The sequence below is a fragment of the Condylura cristata genome, unplaced genomic scaffold (assembly GCF_000260355.1).
Source record: "Condylura cristata isolate star-nosed mole 26May11 unplaced genomic scaffold, ConCri1.0 scaffold00003, whole genome shotgun sequence".
Lineage (NCBI taxonomy): Eukaryota > Metazoa > Chordata > Mammalia > Eulipotyphla > Talpidae > Condylura > Condylura cristata.
Window position 1 is genome coordinate 32,325,899 of NW_004567104.1, and position 20,936 is coordinate 32,346,834.

At 54.8% G+C, this 20,936-nt stretch overlaps 1 protein-coding gene across 3 annotated transcripts in view; it reads left to right on the plus strand.

Annotated features, from left to right (window-relative positions):
• ADCY5 (adenylate cyclase 5) overlaps nucleotides 1-20,936 on the plus strand; it is a 142,975-nt gene that overhangs the window by 94,887 nt on the left and 27,152 nt on the right. For 2 of the 3 annotated variants that reach the window (XM_012733140.1, XM_012733131.1), the window contains exons 4-8: nucleotides 10,844-10,955; nucleotides 12,425-12,552; nucleotides 14,740-14,898; nucleotides 15,537-15,678; nucleotides 17,456-17,596. In XM_012733140.1, the coding sequence (XP_012588594.1) occupies nucleotides 10,844-10,955; nucleotides 12,425-12,552; nucleotides 14,740-14,898; nucleotides 15,537-15,678; nucleotides 17,456-17,596 (682 nt within the window). The remainder of the gene's footprint in view (nucleotides 1-10,843; nucleotides 10,956-12,424; nucleotides 12,553-14,739; nucleotides 14,899-15,536; nucleotides 15,679-17,455; nucleotides 17,597-20,936) is intronic. The other variant, XM_012733138.1, reaches the window with a different exon arrangement.

The window sequence follows — 20,936 nt, forward strand, 5'->3', positions numbered from 1 at the left end:
GATCTGCCTGTTCTGCTCCCCACTCTGTCTCTGGTCAAGCCTCTCGCCACCTCTGGTCTGTACCCCAGTTCTGTATGCACAAATAAATACATCTTTAGAAAAAAAAAAAAAGTGAAACACAAATGCAGAAAATCTACCTCTCCAAGCCACCATTCAGGTGCTCGGCCTGGCTCTGCGTGAGACCACCTCTCCTCTGTGCCCACCTGCCTCTCACCCTCCTGCCCTCCCACACACCCGCTGGCTCACCTCCCTCTCCTCCCTCTCCCGGGCTCCTGGCTTGTCAGAGGGAGCCACTCAGACCTCTTCCAGCTCAGGCGTGGCTCACCCTCAGCCCAAATCACAGAGTGGCCCCAACATCCACATGGCAGGAATTGGTGTGCAGCCACAGGGGTGGGGGCAGGATTCTGCTCCAGGATGTGCTCAGGAGCCATGAGATCAGGAAAGACATGAAAGCAGAGGAAGCTCTGGGTGCCACAGGGACACAGCAGTTCTGGCCCGCCACTGCCAGGGCTAGCCGGCTGCACAGGGGACCGGAGCGAGCAGCCAGCCACCTGCACATCGCAGCAGGTCCTTGCGCTGTTCATGGCCCTGGGTGCGGCTCTTACTGGAAGCACATGGCTTGCCCTAGTCGCTGTTTTTGGCTTGGACCTTTGGCTTGGGTTGGGGGTTGAGTAGTAGGTGGAGGGGTGACTTCATAGTGTGGAAACACACTTTGGGGCTGGGCTTGCACTGCAGTGAGCAGACCTGGGGCCCTGGGTTCCACCAGGCCCTGGGCCCTGCACACTAGCCCAGCTTCCCTTTTTCCTGGTTGTGTGACCCGGGCAGCTGCAGGCACCCAGCTGCTCTGAACCTCAGTTTCCTCATCCGCAGAATAGAATAGGAGGAGTACCTACTTCATAGGGTGATAGAGGGTAAATGAGATAATGTGAGGAAAGCGCTTAGCACAATATCTGGCACATAGCAAGTGTTCAGTAATTGGGAGCAGCTATTATTGTTGTTGCTGTTATTATTATGATTATTATCACACTGCTATCAACAGAGAAAGGCCTGGGGATTCTTTAGCTGAGAGTGGAAGGGTGATGAGTCACATTCGTCAATTCTCCTCAGAGCTGTAATATTTACAGAGGGTGATGACATGCTGTTCTCTGGCCCCACTGAGAGCAAGACCACAAGAAAAAAATAAGTCAGCTCTGCGCTGTGACAGATAGGACCTGAATCTACGGATGGGGAGAGACAAATGGGTGGGGGCGGAGTTTCGCCTGAGCAGGGGGTGACCGAGGCGCCACCACACTCTGAGGCCTCCTCCTGCCCCCAGGAGAGTAGTTGCAAAGTATATAGTTCCTGACACTCAGCTGCTTGGGTGCTGAGCCCCCCACTGCGGTGGATTGACGCAGACCAGAGGCATGGAAGTCCCCCAGCTGCCCCTGCTGACGAATGTGCAGTGTGACAGCTGGAGAGGTTTCAGCCCCGTGGGGGGACCGTGCCAGAGCACCCAAGCCGTGCTCTCTGGCTTGGGTGCCAGAGAGCACCTCCACCACATACCTGCCCCTCCGACACCAGCAGCGCCAGGGCCAGAGGTGGGCTGTGCTGCTCCCACTCCTGGCGCAGGGGCCTTACATACACCCCAGCAGACCACTCGGGCCTGGGGCTTCGGATGCTCTGTCTTGGACGGCAGGGAATTGAGGCTGGAGAAGGCGCCAGCCAGGGGTGTACCACACCAGGGACAGGCATGACCCAGAGGGTCCCAGGAGAGTTACCGGCTAAGAGGTCATCATTGTGGAGCAAAATGAGTGTTTTGGTTGACCAGACCCTGCCCTGCCACTTCGTGGCTGTGGGACTTAAGCCGCCTACTACTCTGAGCCTCAGTTTCCTCATCTGTGACATGAGATAGTAGTGTCCATTCACTAACCCATTCGGTGCTGTTTTATTTCTGCCTCCATCGGTAGGGAACACTAGACACAGCTAGAGGCAGGGATGATGATGTGATTTTAGAGGGGTGCTCCAGCTGTCATTTCGAGCTCAACGGCTCAGGAAGACACATGCTGAACACTGGGTTCATGAATAAACTGGGAATGTCACACACGCAAGGGTGGGTGTCTGGGGCACTGTGCCCTAACAGGGCACCCATATTAGACAACTTGGTTCAGTCCTTCTGTTACTATTTCGACACAGAGCAGCAGAGCCCTGGAGTGTCTCCTGAGGCTCCAGACAGGATGCCAGGAGGGCAGATGATAGAGGCGTAAAGCTTCTGGCTCAAGACGTGGCTGGGACCACTGGTTCTGTGCTGGCTACCAGCGAGAATCATGGTCATGTAACCCAAACCCAAAGGCTCCAGGGATAAAGAAGGCCCCACCAGACCCGAGGGGCCCTGCAGGATCCTCTTTACCCTCAAGATCACTATGGAATGAGGACAGCCACGCACAGGATTGGTCTGACCCCACACTGGAGCCTTGAGGATTTAAAGGTTGTAGGTGGCGGGATTTAGAGGTTGTGAGAGGCAGAGACTGCTGTCTGTGTGAATGGAGAGCAGACCCCTCCTCCAGGGGACGCCCGTCCTCTCCTGAAGAACTGCAGTCCTCACAGGCACCATCTGTCTGGCCCCTGGGGTGAGGGGGACAGCATTGAAGAGTAGGCCTCTGGCTTGATCACATGCTCATTCTCCCCATGGGGCTGGAGGTGGGGAGTCGGGTAGAGGGTGCTGACCTAGGTGTGGCAGTTGGGGTAACAGTGTGTGTGTGTTGGGGTCTGGGGAGAACTGGTCTGTGCTCACACCTCCCCTCCCTTCCTCTCTCCCAGTCGCTCCTGAACCACCCCCCACCCCACCTTTTAAGGTTATCATCTCCTCTCCTGTCTCCTTCAAGGACTTGGCTGCCTTCCCCAGGTCGCTCTGGCGTCTGGCTCGGCTACAGTGTGGCTCTGAATTATAATGACCACGAGACAATGTTGGCGATGTTCAGATGCCCCTGGGCAGACTGTGCACCCTGTGGGCAGAGAGGGAAAGTACTGACCTCCACTCAAACCCACAGGCCACCGAGGGGTGGTCCATGAACTGGCGCCTGCCTGCCTCCAGGCTGGTAGGATGAGAATTCAGAAACAGCTCTACTACAGCTATAAGCGGCTTTGTGTTATCTCGTTCATTCCACAAACATTTTTGAACTGCTGCTCTGTGCCAGGCATGACGAGGAGTAGCTGGAACCAACATCCTCTTGACCCTTGGGAAACACCCAGAGAGGTGGAGCCGAGCCTGGTACTTGGGTGCAGCGACCTGACAACACAGCCTGCCCTGTTGGTGGGGGGAGGGGGGCCTGGGGGGGAGAGGGCAGGGGAGCCCTGGGATTGGGTCCACAGTTTTTAACTAATTATCTAATTAATTAATTACTTTAGTTGTGGTGAAATATACAACCAAAGATTTGCCCTGTAACCAAGCTGGAAGTGGGGTGTTCAGCATGGCACCGAGTCTGCTCAGTACACATGTTGTGCAACCATCACTACTGCCCATTTCCAGAAATTTTTTCCATCTTGCAAAATGGAAACTCCATCTTCGCTAAAGACTAACTGCCCATTCCTCCCCACTCCCAGTCCTGGCGTTCAACATTCCGCATCTGTCTGAGTTGGAGTGTATTAGGTCCCTCATGGAAGCGGAGCCTACTGTACGTTCTGTGACTCACTTCTTCCACTTAGCATTAAGCTACCCTCAAGGGTCATCTGTCATGTGGCATGAGTTGAATTTCCTTGTTAAGGCTGAATAATATTCCATCGCATGGATCAATCACATTTTGATTTACCTGTTGATGATGCTTGGGGAGCTTCTTTTTTTTTTTTGGCTGTTATGGGTGAGGTAGCTGTGAACATGGGTGGATGCATAGCTCTGTGGGTCTCTGCTTTTGATTCTCTGGGGTTATACCAGAAGTGGAGTAGCTAGTTCATGTGGTAATTCTATGCTATTGTTTTTTAATGACTGTCTTATGGTTTAGTGTTGTTTTTTAATTGAAGCATTATTTCCCCCCCTTCTTAATTTTTTTAAAAATAGAGGTAACTTGGTTTACACCATTGTTTATGATATGGGGTGAAGGGTCGCACCCTTCATGGGTATGCTACACACAACTCCCACTGGTTGGCGAGGTCCTGACAGTATCCACCGTGTCTCTCTCACGTGCCCCCCCCCCGATTCTGTGGGTGATTCTGTGTTTCATTATTCAAGGAACTCCATGCCTTTTCCCTGGTGGTTCACCACTTCACCTTTCTACCAACAAGGCACAGTGGTTCCAGTTTCTCCATATTCTTGCTAGCATTGGGGCTGGACCAAAGCCCTGACTTTGTCTTGGGACACAGAGTGGGGAGGGCTGGTGGGAGGAGGCAGCAGTCAGCAAGGACTCATTACTTTAGCTCCCTAGACTCAAACTGGGGAGGTCCTGGGGGAGACAAGAAGAGGTAAGTGAGAGTGAAGACTGGTTGACCTTGAGGAGATGCTCTTGAAACAACTGATTTCAGTTGTGATTTGAAATTCTGATTCTAATAGGAATGCAGACATAAGAAGGATTGTTCTGGGTGGGGTAACACATTATGAAGATGAAAAGATTAGAATTGGATTCTAAAAGAAGAATGTGATTTGTTTTCCAAAATAAACATTTTAAAGAGATTTATTTATTTATGCATATAAGAACTAGGGTACAGGCCAGAGATGTGGGGAGTGAGAGGACTCACCAGAGACAATGGGGAGCAGAGCAGGAGGATATATTGAAACACCCTGCTGAGGGGAGCAGCAGGAGAGCCAGGAGAGGTCTGGTGCACCACACGAGTCACCTCCCTGGCTGGAGATTGAACTCATGCTGTGGTGGCTGCCAACAGCTTGATAGAGCTGTGTGTCTTTAACCCCTGTGCAGCAGGGAGGCTCCCTAAAATAAACATTTTTACGATACGAAGGATGCATGTTCTTTGTAGAAAACTTGGAAAATAAAGAGAAGGAAACAAAACGCACCCATGTTCTCACTGCCAAGAGGTCACTGACGTTGCTCAGTCTCGTGCGGTGACTTCCTCCTTCCACGTGCTTCTCTTCAGGAAGCAGCCCCCTGACTCTTCCAGGACTCCGGAGCAAGAGCCTAGAGATACTGTGGTGGAACATTGCCTGGTGGTAGGAGAAGGCTTAGGTGGGCAGAAGTAAGATGGAGGGATCTGGGCATCCCGTGAGCATGTGACTGGCAGGTGGGTTCTGGGGCCCAAATTTCTGGACCCCTTCCAGTGGCCAAGCATCAGGGCCCCTTCTTTGGACTTTACTTCTGAAGGGTGGTGTCCTGTTTGTGGGACACTGGTGAGCAAGCGGCTGCCGCAAGGGCTGTTCCCCTATTTGTTTCCCTTGGCCATTCTGCCTTTGCGTCTCCCAGCCTGTGGCCTCCGACAGTCCTGCTCTTCGTTCACCGGCCCTATTCTAATCATTTTTCCAATCCCCTTGGAAAACACATGTCTGCTGCTCTTCTCAGCCTGGAGCTGAGACCTCGCCTGACAGGCTGCTCGCCTCGTGCGTGTGAATGGTGCACACGGCTTCTCTCCCTGCCGAGGGGTCAGATCCAGGCGGCTCTCCAGTTGTGTAACTGGGAGCCAGTGGAGGGCACCCTGCAGGGGACAACCCTGTGGTCAAGAAGAGACCTCTGGCCTATGGCTGTCCTCCTCGGGCAGGTCCTCCCCCAGGTGCTTCTGGCCTGCTGGGCCTGCCTCCCCAGGAACTTCGGCTCCCACCGAGTCTGATGTCTTGGTATTCATGCTGCTGCTGCCTGAGCAGACACCCGCCCCGCCCCTGCCCCCTGACCTATGTCCCTGGGGCCCTTGCTCCTCCTGAGCCAACCTCCACAGATGCCTGCTCTTGGCATTTCTTGAGTTCGCATCGCTGCGGTGCTGAGGGAGCAGGAGCTAGGACGAGCAGGCCCTCAGCACCGCCAGCTTGAGAAACTCAGCTCCTGGGTATTCGAGATGTGTCGGATGCGCCTCTGTGCAGGATGCGCCTCTGTGCAGGAGCAGAGTCAGGCATCAACAACTTCAAGTCCCAGGGCCTGCTGGCGGTGAGAGGGAGGTTAAATGAGGAAAGGCATTTAACCAAAAACGCGTGTGGTAAAGCAGAGCAGGAGCTGCGATCAGAGCTGAAGGGCCTATTGTGGTAATTGGGATGAAGTGCCTCCCTGCTCTCGCCTCTGAGCACAGTGTAGGAACCTGAGTGATGGATGGCAGGCAATTAGCACAAGCCGGAGAGGGCCGTGCCCAGCCGCTGTGTGCGCTGAGGGCCTGGTCGCCTTGCCAAGACCAGCTCTCAAGTGCGAGCTAATGGAGGAATTAGCACCTGACTGCGTGTCTGGGCCCAGAGCTGGGCCGTAAAATGGACTTCAGAATTACCAAGGAATGGATCAGAAAGTTCTGGCCCACTGAACAGTCTGCCTTCGGATAGACCTAAAACAGGAGCCTCCAAAAGTGACAGTCACTACGCAGCATCCGACCCCCAGGCAGCAGTGTGACTGCCCCAGCCAGGAGGTGGGGGACATGTGGCAGTGGCAGAGTTGCCGTGAACATACAGGAGAGGCCGCAGGGCTCAGCGCTGGGTCCTCGAGACCCTGTCTGAGCTTGTGCTCCAGTTAGAGCCCTGCTCTGAGCCACCCCTCCTTGCCTGGCCAGTTGCTCTGTGGCACCGTCAAAGGGAGTCAGCAACTTACTCTCCCTGATTCCTCAGCAGCTGTTGAGAACCCAGACAGGTGGCAAAGGAAGATAGATCCCAGGAGACTGGACGGAGGGTCCAGTTTTCCGAGCTACCTGGAACGCCCACACCCCAGTGCCTGTTGCCCCTACGCTGCCTAGCATTGACCGGGAGGCTCCCCCGCCCTGCCCCCCCCCCACCCCCATCTGGTGGCCTGGATTCATAGCACTACTCATGCCTTGAATATTTGCTGGGCCTGAGGCCTGGGGTTCTCTGAGCTCAGATGACAGGACTGGACCCCTCCGAAGCCCTGTGGTGTGGAAAGGGGAGCTACCGGAGTTACTGGTCCTGCACCTTACTTGCTTTGAATATTCTCTTCCTTGCAACAAAATGCATCTCAGGCACTGTTGTGGGTAGAATTGTGTTCCCCTACAAGAGTTGTTGGTGCCCTAACTCCTGGTACTCATGAATGTGACCCTGTTTGGAAAGGCAGTCTTTGTGGATAAAATCAAGGTCAGGTGAGGTCTTGCTGGAGTAGGGTGGGTCCCAATCCAATGTAAGTGGTGTCCTTATAGGAAGAGGAAAGTGCCACGTGAGGACACACCCAGGGAGGTTGTCATGTGAAGACAGAGGCAGAGACAGGGGTGGTGTGCCTCAAGCCAGAGTTGACAGCCGCCAGAGGAACCTACGGAAGCAGGGACCAGAGTCTCCAAGGAAAGCCTGGTCCTGCCAACACGCTGATGTTGGGCTTCCTTTCTCCAGAACAGTGAGAGAATAAATGTCTGTTTGTTATTGCAGCTACAGAAAACTAATACAGATCCCTACTATATGGTATTGTGCCGGGTATATGGAGCAGAGGGTGAAGTAGATATTCATTCAGTCACTCGGCTTCAAGTTTTGCCAAATCGTGTGTGTGTGTGTGTGTGTGTGTGTGTGTGTGTAGTGGCGAATAAGAGTCAACCCCCCCCCCACCCAGGAGTTTGCATTCTAGTGGGGAGAGGCTGATAAAAGCATAATAATAAATTACATATCGAATGGTGAAAATGCAATGGAGAAAAATGCAGTCGAGAAGGGAGATAAATATATCAAGGGATTATAAAGTTAAATAGGCTGGTGGAAGCTCTTTGAGAAGGTGACATTTAAGCTAGTACAGTACTTCTCAACCCTGACTGCACATTAGAATCACCAGGGGAGCTTTAACAGAATAAAGGAGAACAGAAACAGGCAATAGCTGAGCCCCACCCCAGGCCAGTTGAGTCAGAGGCTCTGGCGGAGTGGGCTCTGGGACCCTCCTTATAAAAACTCAGGTGACTCTGACAGACACCAGGTCTAAGCCCTACTGACCTGGCATGGGGAGGTGGCAGCGGAGAAGGTGTTCTGCACAGCCCGGCCGGGTCACCAGGGAAGGGCAATGCAGGCGGGGCCTCTCAAGTCCCCTCACGTCCCGGCGTAGTGGCTGGGGAAGCTCGGCAGTGCCACACACGTGTCCTCATGTCTCTCGGGGCGGTACGTTCGCTCGCCCCACCAGCTCCTGGACTCAGAGCTCTGGGTTGCCTTGGCCAGGCCCGAGGTCTTCCTTGCCAGGGAGGAAATCCCCCCCAGCTAGGCTTGGGCTGTGCCGTCTCAGACCCAGCGGGAGCCGTCCTTAGGCCTGTTGCCTCGGGCCCTGCATCAGCAGCACTGCGGCCAGCCACGCTGACCGTCTCTGTGCGAGTTCCTGGACTCCGGTGCGGCTGATCCAGATTCCAGCCTCCCTTGATGGACTCCCGAGAGTTAAAGAATTTCCAGACCAGGGGTGTCTTGGGGGCTTTAAAGAGACCAGTAGATCCCGTCTGGTCCTTACAGTGGAGCGGGGAAGTGGAGGTGGGCCAGGAGTGCCGCCTTCTGGGAGGGAGCCGTGCCCGCATCTGGAGTGGGCAGCTCCCGCTCTGGCTCCTCTCACGGCACGCTGGCTGCCCACGCAGACCCCCGGGCTGTCCGTTGTGTCAGACGCAGGCATCAAAGCGTATGGAGAGTCCCGACTGCTTTCATCTTCTGAGTCCCTGAGGAGCCGTGGAGCCGCGGGTCCTGGCTACCCTGGAGCAGTGTGGAGACCAGGGACCTGACAAGACAGGGTCGGTTCCTCTGCACCTCACCTACCCCCTGAGTCCCCACTTCTCCCATTCACTGGTTTCCTCCTGCCATTGTCTTGGCTTTGATTCACCTAAGATGACCGGGGACCATCAGGTAGTAGCAATTTTATTGATTCAGTTCTTGGATTGTGGGCCCAGGCTGGGCAACTGGCTCAACTTTTCTGAGCCTCAGTTTTCTCACCTCACAGGGCGGTGATGATGGCAAGTGAGTCAGTATTGCTAAAGTGCATAGAACAGTGTCCAAGTGTTCGAAAATGCAGGACTGTTATTATCCAGTATGGGGAGGCCTACAGAGGAGAATGCGACTGCCATTGAAAAGATCTTTTTCTTACGGCTCCCTAGAGGAGAGGGCACCAGGCTGTGGGGTTGGGTGGGGACCACAGGTGGCACCAGGGACAGGCAGGAGGCAGAATCAGGAGGAAAAGATGAGCAAGAGCTTGTACTGTGGTTTCTGCAGGAAGCAACAGGTGGACAGGCTTTGAGTTACTTAGTCTGAATAGTTTCTGTGGATTCTGGGCGTGGGGTGCTATCCTAAGCTTCCCAGTCTCTGTCCCTGGGGTGAATCTCTGGGGAGTGAGGGCTGGGGGTCAGTGTTCCAGGAGCCAAGGGGATTGCTGACTCTCTGGGAACTGGCAGGCCTGGGAGGGGCAGGCCCCCTGTCAGGAAGGCCCTGGGTGTCAAACCTCTGAAGGAGAAGACAGATGCAGAATATGGTCAGTTCTACATTTTCAATTAAGGTGGGACACACACAGGCCCGTCCACGTCGCTGTCTCCCAGCTCTTGCCGCAGGCTCGACCTGCTCGTCTCAGACGCCGGTGCTGGATCAGGGCTGTGGCAGGACCCGTGGTGAGGTGACATGTTGGAGACTCCCAGTTCAGCTCCGAGTACATGAGAATTCTGGCTTCACCTCTGGTAGTCAGCTCTGAAAGGAAAGGAAGGTATTTTCAGTCTCAGGAACATAAGACACAGAAAGGAATAAAAACAAAAAAAATCCAGTATGAGTCATACAGGGCAGATGATGCATTTGATGGTGCCCCTGGGGGATCTGCTGGACAGAGTGGCCGGCAGGGACAAGCTGGGGACTCCTGAGAGGCCTGGCTATGGCTTTCTCTCTCCTCCCTGAGCCTCCTTCAGTCTGTTCCAACCAGAGACACCTGGCGATGGGGAGGGGGAGCTTGGGGTGGGATTCCCCTGTGAATGGGCCTGGGAATTGAGATCTCTGTACAGCAGCCTGGCGATGGGGAGGGGGAGCTTGGGGTGGGATTCCCCTGTGAATGGGCCTGGGAATTGAGATCTCTGTACAGCAGCCTGGCGATGGGGAGGGGGAGCTTGGGGTGGGATTCCCCTGTGAATGGGCCTGGGAATTGAGATCTCTGTACAGCAGCCATTCTAACCTGAACCGCTTCTCAGAGCTGGTGAATCAACGACCCCCCTCCTGCACCCCTCCACAGGTCCAGCTTCCTTGCAGCGACATCTCAGCATCTAATGGGCAGGTCCTGGAGGCAACTGAGAATGGGGGGTCAGGCGCTCCCAGGATCTACCCTCCTTTCCTCCTGGGCGGGCGGGCGATAGAAGAGGACCGGGAGGGTGTTCCCAGTCAGCACTGGGTTTCCAGTGCTGGTGCTCTTTTTTTTTAAAGATTTATTTATTTGTACATACAGAACTGGGGTACAGGCCAGAGGCTCAGGGGTGGCGAGAGGCTTTACCAGAGACAGAGTGGGGAGCAGAACAGGCAGATCGACGAAGTACACTGCTGAGGGGAGCAGCGGGCGGGTCAGGAGAGGTCTGCCGTGCCATGTGGGTCACCTCTGGGGCAGGCGGGGATCGAACTCATGCGGAAGTGGCTTAAGCTTCTCAGTGCAGTGCTTTAACCCGCTGCGCCACCAGGGAGGGCTCAGTGCTGGTGCTCTTAACCCCCCTTGCGCCCAAGCAACATTTAGTTGCCCCAGGACTCCTCCCGACCTGCTCTCCCAGGTCCGAGGGTGGGCCCTGGATCTCCCTCTCTCATGGGGTCTTTCTCCACCTGTGTCCCCAGCATCCTGTTTGCGGACATCGAGGGCTTCACCAGCCTGGCGTCCCAGTGCACTGCCCAGGAGCTGGTCATGACCCTCAATGAGCTCTTTGCCCGCTTCGATAAACTGGCTGCGGTAAGTCACCCTGCCCTTTTCTTCGGGCCTAGCCAGGCCCAAAGGCTGCCTGATCTGGGCTGGCTGATAGAGGGGTGCTATGGTCAAGGGCCAGCTGCACCCCAGGAACTGTGCCAGCATGTGCCCTGCTGGGAGAGTCAGCTGTGGGAGCTGGTAAGGGCAGGGAGGGCCTCACATACTGGGGCTGGTCCTTATGCCTTGTGTGGCCCCAGCTGAAGGTGCCTGCATAGGATGGGGGGGAGGCGGGGGGAGGTAGGGAGCTTCCACTGTTGGGAGGGAAGTGAGGCCTGCAGGTCCCACTGTCCAGACCGCTGAGGAGTCCTGTTTGGTGGGGTCACTGGAGTGTCTTGGAGACACTTTCTTGTAGAGGCTGACGGGAGTAGTAAGAAAATGAGCTTACATCTCAAGTAGGATTAAAATTCACAGCCATTGCCCTCCCTAGAGGCTTCCAGAATGAGAACTCATCAACGCCGAGGCACACTGGAAGTGCCACCCCTGGCAGGGGGCCACGACACGTTTGTCCGTGAGGCCCTTTTCCACCTCTGTCATGTGTCCCTGCATTTGTGGCTTGGAGTGACACGGTGCCTTTGCAGAGGGCCACTTACTGCAGTGTACCCCAACACCAGGGGTGTTCCCCTTTGCTCTCGCACAGGAATCAGATCAGAGGGGCTGGCGCTACTGAGGACATTAATTGGCAGGCCTCCCATCTCCCAAACTGTGTCTTTAATCACTGAGTCCAGGTGAGGTGAAGGGCCCTGGGATGGGCCTGGAAGGTGAGCCCAGGCGCCCAAGTCCCAGCTTCCAGAAGTGACTCCTGGAAGGCAGAGTAGGACCGTGTGGAGTTGGGGCTGAGCGACATTCCCCCTCAGCTGGGCCCGCTGAGAAGTCCACTGCTCCATTACAGAGTCGCGGCGGCTGGCACTCCGGCTCTGTGGGCATTGGTGGGCACTGGGCACTCTGCTGGCTGGTCTAGAACTCTCCTAAAATCTCAGATAGGCACCGGGTCAGGTGAACTTGTGGTGGCCAAATCTCATTTCTGCCTCAGTCGTTTTGTGAAAGGAGAATCAGAAAACTGATCCCTGACCCTCAGACCAAGAATCAGCAGCTCGGGGGAAGGGTGGGCAGACCGCTGGGCTGGCTCAGGCCTCCCTCAGACCCACGAGGCTCCTCTGCTGCTGCCTTAGCCCACCAGCTAGATCCTCGCTGGGCCTCAGCCATGGCTGAAGCGAGTTCCTGAGCTGGAGGGCTGGAATGCCCCTCTGAAGGCCGCTTGGTCATCTCCCCCCTCTCCCCCTTGATAAGCCTGTCCTGGGCTAGGGCCGAGCATCCTCCCCGGCACTGGATTGAGCACACTGCCCTAAAAGGCAAGTTATTCCAGGCATGGGGTGAATCTGTTTGCTTCCCATTTGCTGCCCTCCCACTTCTCTTCCCTACTATTTTTAATTTTTTAAAATTAATTTGCTTTCCAGGAGAATCACTGTTTACGTATTAAGATCCTGGGGGATTGTTACTACTGCGTCTCAGGGCTGCCTGAAGCGAGGGCTGACCACGCCCACTGCTGCGTGGAGATGGGCTTGGACATGATTGAGGCCATCTCGTAAGTGCTGGCCCGCAGGGGGCCTGTCCATGTGCAGGGGGCCTATGTAGCTCCAGGGGGGCCTGTCCATTTCCAGGGGGTCTGTCTCACTCCAGGGGCCTTCCTGTCTCCTGGGCCCTGTCCCACAATGCCCTCCTCCCACCCTTAGCCACACTAGAGGGTAGATTTGCACCTCCAGGTGCAATTTTTTTTTAATTACTATAAGATTTATTTATTTATGCATATAGAACTGGGGTACAGGCCAGAGGTGCAGGTGCGGTGAGAGGCTTCCCCAGAGACAGAGCAGGGAGCAGAACAGGCAGATCGAGGAAGTCCACTGCTGAGGGGAGCAGCGGGCGGGTCAGGAGAGGTCTGCCACGCCATGTGGTCATCTCCAGGGCAGGCGGGAATCGAACTCATGCGGAAGTGGCTTTAGATTCTCAGTGCTATGCTTTAACCCGCTGCACTACAGGGGGTACCTCCAGGTTTTAAGCATCCTCCTGGGCTCTTTTTACCCACAGCAGCCTGGGGAGCTTTCCCAAAGAAGTGTGTCCTGTGAGAAGGGAGAGCTTTGCAGCCTCCAGGGTAGCAGGAGAGGCAGGCTCACCTCACCTGGGAGCAAGACCAGTAGCAATGATGCTGGGCCCAGCGCTGTGGGGGGCCCTTGCACTCGTCCCTTATTTCTTGCACCCCCAGCCAGGGGTGGAGCACAACAACCCCACTTCTTTCCACATGAGGAAGGTTAGACTCAAGGGTAGACAGCTTCCCAGGTACTACTGCTGGGTCAGGAGATCCAATGCAGGTGTTCCCATCTGAGTAAACCCATCCTTCCGAGAAGCAATAGCAAAAAGGATGTGTGGCCATGTTTGGGTACTGCTGGTTGAAGAATGAGCCCAGGTCATTAAAAACATGGATAGTCCAAGCCCACATGTTAGTCAGGGAGTGGGTCAGAGATGCATCTGGGTTTAGTTACTAAGAACTTTACATGTGTCCTGTACATGTATCCTGGCCAGCGTGGCCAAGGCCGGCATCAGAGTAGCCGGCAGGAAGGTGGCTGGGCCCACCTGTTTGGCTCAGTCCCATCTGCAGTGTTTGCTGAGCGCCCTGCCTGCCCAGGCCAACCAGCAAGTCTCTCCCCAGAAGCACAGGTGTGTAGAGGGAGGGAGGCCAAGACTCCCGTGGCTCTGATAGCTGGAATGCTGAGCTGGCCTCACCGGTTAAAACAGGGGAACCTTGGTGGGAGGACCAGGCAGATGGCAGTTGAATCCAATAGGGGGACTGAGAACAGCTTTATGAGGTAGCCCTTGAGTTAAGCCAAAAAGATAGAATGAGATCATCAACCTCAAGCAAGTGGCCAGAGGCTTTGTGACAAAGGAACAGCTCCTGTAAGATACTTGTAGCGTTGATCCCAGGACAAGATGACTTGAATCTTCCTCGTGGGAGGTAGGGGGGCGTGCCAGCCTCTCACCGATGGCATGGGTGAGTTGGCCAATCCCACAGTATCAGGGAGGCTCCGGTTCCTGCAAGTGCACACTGCAGACCTGGCCCCAGACCACACCTGGAGATGTACAGCTTCCACCGCAACTCTCTCCCATGTGCACCTCGGGTGATGTGATGGGCGGGGGATCTTTCTTCTAGAAGATGGGGCGCCTTTAGTCCCCTGCACCTGTCTGAGACCTCTTTGTTTCTGAGCAGGACATAGGTCCTCTCTTGAAACTCAGTTGATTGCCTTTCTCCATCATCCTGCTAATGAAGAAATAGCAATGTGAAAAAGCCCGGGAACATTATAGGCGTGGGGTTTGGAGTGGGTGCAACTTACCTTTTTGGCTCATGCAGCACTAATGTGTCAAATTGCATTTTCTGAACACAGTTTAATTGACAGAGGCTAGTAGCCTGGGTGCCCTGGCCAGGGGCGGGTAAGCCCTGGAGCACGGCTTTTAGTGTGAGGCACCTCGCCACCCTGTGGCCAAGGTGGGGAACAGCACCTCTCACTGTCAGGCACCTGAGCACAGACAGGGCTGGGGTGCCCCTTTCCTCCCAGCTGACACTCTGAGATTGGATTTGGGCTGGAGCTGAGAGGAATGAGTCTGACCCCCACCGCTTCTGAAGCACCCCCTGACTCCCTGACTCCCTGCTTTCCAGCCTCACCCCCACTCTGTGTGCCTAGCCCCTGACCCTCTCCCAGCCTTACCCCTGCTCCATCCCCAGGTTGGTCCGGGAGGTGACAGGGGTGAACGTGAACATGCGTGTGGGAATTCACAGCGGGCGAGTACACTGCGGTGTCCTTGGTCTCAGGAAGTGGCAGTTCGACGTCTGGTCTAACGACGTCACGCTGGCCAACCACATGGAAGCTGGAGGCAAGGCTGGGTGAGTGAGGGTCTCAGGCCAGCCCAGATGTAGCTCCTCACCCAGGGCGACTGTGGGGAGTGGGGCTGGGCTGGGCGAGCCGGGGTAACCCCTGACCCCGGGGTTGGCGGACTCTAGGTAGATCTTCGTCCACTTGACCGGTTACTTATCCACACCAGGTAAGCTGTGGGGCGCATCCCTTCAACCTGCCCTGAAGATATCTACGCCAATTAAGATAACTTGTGGGAGATGCGATAAGTAGGGTAGAGCTCTGGTGGGGTGGGAAGCAGGGGTAAATTCCAGGGTAGCCAGAACAACACAGGGGATTTGGACTTAGTCAGCAGGAGCCATTGCTGGCTTCTCGGCAGATTTGCAAAGTGTCAGAGACGGGAGGCCGCCCACGTTAATTATACGCTATTAATACACCATAGATGTAAAATTGGGCCGTTGTGTGGACGAGAGCCGGGATAGCACTGCAGGTGCCATGACACTGGAAGGATGCAGTAGGCTGAGGCGGGAGTGGAGGTTTGCGTTAGCATTTGAGCCAGAGTTTGGGTCCCTGCCATTTGACTTGGAGTTGGGTTCTGCCTGACAGCTAACGTTCTGAACTCAACTCGTGATTTCTGCTTCCCCCTCTCCCCCGCCCCCTTCCCACCCAGACGCATCCACATCACCAAGGCCACACTCAACTACCTGAACGGAGACTACGAGGTGGAGCCGGGCTGTGGGGGCGAGCGCAACGCCTACCTCAAGGAGCACAGCATCGAGACCTTCCTTATCCTGCGCTGCACCCAGAAGAGGGTCAGGGGCCCCGGGGGGTGGCCGTGGGGCTCAGGGGCTTCACTTTTCCAGAAGGAATGTTTCTCTGGCCTGCTGCTTCCTTGTCTTCTCCTTTCCTGAGACAAGTCCTGTGGTTCTTGCATCTCAGGAGAAGATACGAGTTGCAAGGCTTTGCACAGGTGGAGGGCAAGGAGGCGATGCTTTCATTTTGCTTGTTGCAAAAACACAGACTTCAGATCAGTTAGCAACAATACGCAGAGAGCCAGGAGACGGAAATGAAGGGTCAAGGAAATCTGCCCGCCATGTATTGTATCCCCCACCCCCCTCATTTTCTGTTGCTTAAGCCAGGTGGGCAGTTGCTTGCCTGGCCGCCCACCCCCACCCCACCCCCTTTTCTCTCTCTCTGGGTCCGTCTCTGCCGGGTATTTATCCTCTTCCCCACTTTTGACTTTCTTGTCTCTTTCTTCTACCATCTTTTGTCTCAGCCCACACTTGCCAAAATATAAAACTGAATGATTAACAGACTCACTGTTCTATTTTTAATAGTGTCATATTCCATGTTCTTAAATTTTTAAGGCAAGCGAAGAGCACGTTTTATATATCTCCTTAGACTCAAATGCCTTTGACTTAGAAATCTTTCCACTGAGTTTGTCTGTTGGCCAGAGTCCTTTCAGAGGGGAACTCCCCTGTTTCTTTCCTAAGAAGTTAGATAGCGACAAATGAATCAGTGAGAAAAGTGCAGGGAAATCTTGGCTGACAGCAAAGCTGATATTGTAAAGAGGGGCAGGGCTTTTGGGGCTGGTGCCCACCAAGGGCCATCTTGGAGCACCCCGCCCTGCCCAGCGGCACCCCAGGAGATAGGGCCTGGCTGCCGCAGCCTCTGGAGAAGCTGTGTCAGGGCCCACCACTGACATCGGAAGAGGATGGGTTTGGGAGGGCTCCTAGCACTGCAGTTGACACACTTTAAATTTTGCTTGTTATTTAACTAGAGTATAAATGTACTGAAATCCTTCCAAGCCCTTCACCCATATCCTGCCCCACCCAGGCCAAAGGCTCGCTCTCTAGAATCTCTGGATCTTGTTTCTCCCAGCCTGACAAATGGTCCAAAAAGGATGAAATGCAGATAGACTGAGGGTGACACCCCAGCCACCCACCAAAACAATGCCCGTGGAAGCCGCCTCTGCTGCCGCCCCAATATGACAGTTTTCCTTTGCAGACTCAGGGAAGGAGTTGAGGGGAAGGTGCCCTAGGATCCACAAGTCTCCCCCGCCGCCCACGTCTTGCACCCATTTGGGGAGCAGACAGGCAGGCAGAGACCCTGGCGCCCGCGGGCACTGGTGGGAGGTCATGAGCGCAATGGTGAATCTCATGTTCTGCTCACCCAAAGCCCTGTGCCTGTCCTGCTTGGATGTCCCTATTTTTAAATGACTGTTTGGACGTCCCTGTTTTGATCAAGTTGAGTGGGGATTAGAAATACCCTCTCCACATCACCCTCAGTTTCCTTCACACCTAAGCTTTGCCCACCCCCGGGAGGACCCCACGTGAATGGCACAGGTTTGTGCCCCTCACCTTGCTGTGTCGCTCCCACCTGGGCCAGCCAGGCCTGGCAGGGAGGCTTGTGGGAGACTTAAGATCCATGTTTGTCCTGGTGAGCTTTAGGAGCTGGACAAGCTTCGGGCGCCAGGTTGTGTGGAGAAGAGGGGGCGGCTGCCTAAGTCCTCTCCAGGCAGGAGGTAGGCGCGGGGAAGAGTCTCTCCCCTCCGGGGCTCACCTGCTGATACACCTGTGTGCCCTCCAGAAAGAAGAGAAGGCCATGATCGCCAAGATGAATCGCCAGAGAACCAACTCCATTGGGCACAACCCACCGCACTGGGGGGCCGAGCGCCCCTTCTACAATCATCTGGGCGGCAACCAGGTGTCCAAGGAGATGAAGCGGATGGTGAGTGGGGGGTGAGTGGGGTGCGGTCGCCCTCCCCGGGGCTAGGGATTTCGTGCTCGGGAACACGAGGGCACAGGAGGAAGCACTGGGTGGCTGGACCCAACTTTGGATAAGGAGCCAGAGCGCCTGCCTTCCGGTCCCAGGGTCTCCGTGAGCCCACCGCCTCTTGGCACCCCTGGTTTGGCTTCAAATCAGTGGCACTCCCCCACTTTTTGGCAGAGCTTGCTACCACAGGTTGGAAGCAGGCCTGTCTGGCTGGACCAGGGTCCAGTCAGCCTCCAGCGGTCTCTTGGCTGTCCGGTGAAGCCCTGGGGATTTGGGTGGGCACCAGCTTGTCAGATACCCTTCCAGCACCAGCTGCATTTCCCAGGCAGCTGAAACACATCCTGCAACTTCAGCTGCTCAGAAGCTACCCCGTGCTCTTTGGTGAGAGCCAGGGGCCGTCCCTTTGCCCTGTGCTAAGAAACACCTCTGGAAACTCCAGCTTTCCTGTGGGAGCCTGCAGGCTGAAAGTGCGTGGTGTGGCAAGGGGTTGCCTCTGCCTCAGAAGACAGAAACCCCCCCCCTACCCCCACCCCACCCCAGCCATCACTGCACACAGCAGGGCAGAGCTAATTCAAGATGCACTGCCTGGTTCTCTCAACAATAGCAGAGAGAGAAATTCAGACGGTGGGAAGAAAAGGGAGTGATAAGTCATATCAGAGCCATGTGTTTTCTTTCTTGGCTTCTCTGTCCAGGCACACTCAAGCTCACGGGCAGCCTGGTGCCCAGCCCAGAGCCGCCCACTCTGAGAGAGGGACAGTGCAGGGAGCAATGTGTGCCTGCAGCCATGGACTGGGTAGAGGAACAAGGTGGGGAGGATTGGCTCTAGGATCCCCTAGTCGGGGGTGGGGAGGCTAGCAGGCACAGGTGACAGTCGTTTAAGGAAAAGCTACAGGGAAAAAATTGAATTAAGACCTCCATTTAAAACACTGATGTTGAAGAACAACTCGTGAAACACTGAGGTTATGGGGGCAGAGAGAGCGAGCCCGATCCTTCCAGGGCTTTAAGGACGTGGATGTCCCCAAACCCGGTCACTGTACGGGCCCCTGTCAACACCCTCTGCCTCAAGTGTCCACCCTGAAGTCAGAGTGGCTGGCAGCTGTCTTTTTGTTTTTTTCCCATATCATTGTTCACTTTTGTACGATATTTTCTTTCTCTCCTCAGGTGTAATCCCCATAAATCTCCCACCACCACATAACCCTGCGAACCTTCACCATAGTCCCTGTGCCCTTCCCTCCCCGGTTTGGACCCTTCTGCTTCCCATTCCCTTATTATATGTCTCAGATCTATAATGCGCTTGCCAGTTTTGTCTTTTTTTTCTTACCCCATGTTTAGTTCCCCTGTATCCCTCCTATACATGAAAATGTCCTATATTTTTTCTCCCTTCTGTTTATTTCACTAAGCATCATCCCTTTTAGCTCCATCCATATGGCAGAGAGTACAAATTTACCTTTTTGATCGCTGAGTAGTATTCCACCACATCTATATACCACATCTTCTTGATCCAGTCCTCTTGTACTTCTACTAGTGAAGTACAACCTGGGAGTTAGCCATTTATTTTTTTAAATCTTGTGCCAGGTTGGGCATTTGGGTTGTTTCCACATCTTAGCTATTGTAAATAGTGCTGCAATAAATAGGAGGGTAGGTTTCTTTTTAAAATAATATTTCTGTATCATTTGGGTAGATTTCTGGTAGTGGAATTGCTGGATCATATGGTAGCCATCACTGTTAGTAATTTGAGGCTCCTCTACACAGTTTTCCATATGGTCAACAGCCTTTTATCAATCTGCAAACTCTAACCACACAACCAGGCCAATCAAAAGGTGGGGGGCACCAAGAAGAGGGGGAGTATTGAGAGCAGATGCAGGAGGGAAACTGGCTTGTAGGAGGAACTAGGGACAGGGAAGAGGAGGACAGAGAAGGCAAAGGTGGGGGTGGGAGGAGCTGGAACCCAGGAGAGCGGGGAAGAGAAAGATGGGCAGGAAAGAGGTGGAGTGGAAGAGGAAGGAACCTGGTGGAACCTCAAGCTCTCTCGGCCTTAGGGAAGTCTTTTTTTCCTTTAGTGATACTTGGTATAAGCTGAGTCTTTAGTTATTTCAGAGTCTCAGAGGAGGAGGCCCGGACTATAAGCACTGGTTTGGCAGCCAGATTAATCATTGTTAGGACAGAAAGCTTGGTAGAAGGAGCAGAAGCGCTGTAACTGGGGAACAGGCAGTTTCCAGGCGCGGGAGGCCAGCTGCAGAGAGGGTCCGCGTGGTGCTAACTGCTCACCCAGCAGGAAGGAAAGGGAGAGAATGGGGAGAGGGGTGGGCACTGCTGCAGTCTTGAGGAGAGGCTCCCCACCCCAGCCAGGCAGCCCCCCGGGTTGCACCATGTACTGACGCTTGGCCCTTCCTGGCCCCTCCAAAGTGTGCAGGCCAGGGTTGGGTGACCCCATCGGCTTGTGGGTTAAACTTACCTGAAATCTTCAAGAAAGAAATACAGGAGACCTCCACTGACGACGAGGTGGAAGGCTGAGAATAAGAGTAAGCAGCACCTGAGAACTAGTGGCGAAGTAACCTGGGAGTTCGCCATTTATTTCTTTAAATCGTGTGCCAGCTTTGTCCAGCCTTGAACAGATGATGAGGATGACTCGCACTGGTTTACATGTGGGTGGGAGAGTTGGGGGGTCACTAACTCTTCATTAAGAAGGTTGACAGTGGGCACCTCCATGGGTTCCCCTCACCTTCCCAAGTCCAAGGAAGCTTGGACCACGGGAGACGTGCAAAAGGGAGCCTGGCACGCTGGTGTGGAGGAGCTGGGGCCACAGTCTCTGTTCTTGCTTTAGGGCTGAGCAGGAGGAATCAGGAATCAAGCAGAACCAGAGCAGAGTTGCTCCCCAGGGGTGCTGAGGCCCAAAGCACAGGGCACCTCTGAGGTCCTGGATGAGCTGGAACTAGTGAGCAGCTGGGGTAGCTGAGCTGAGCCCTGCCTGTGTTCTTAGTTACCCTCGACTATGTGTGGACCAAAGGCATGACCAGCGTGGTCAGCTCAGCGTCCGGCCTGCGGCCGAGCATGGCACACCAAGGACAGCCGGGGTCGCGACCTCAGCCCCCGCTAGTGACCAAAGGTGCACTAGGGAGAATCAGAAACAGGGTCATGAAACACTGCTCAGGTTTATATTGAGTTGCAGAGACCAGTGCGGGCATAACACAGCTTGGCTGTTCTCAGTCCCCTAGTACAATCGCCGCAGGCCCCTGTGAAGCCTTCGTGGCCAGGGCCTCGCCCGGTCCTGGAGAGAGTGGCCTGCTCAGGCCCT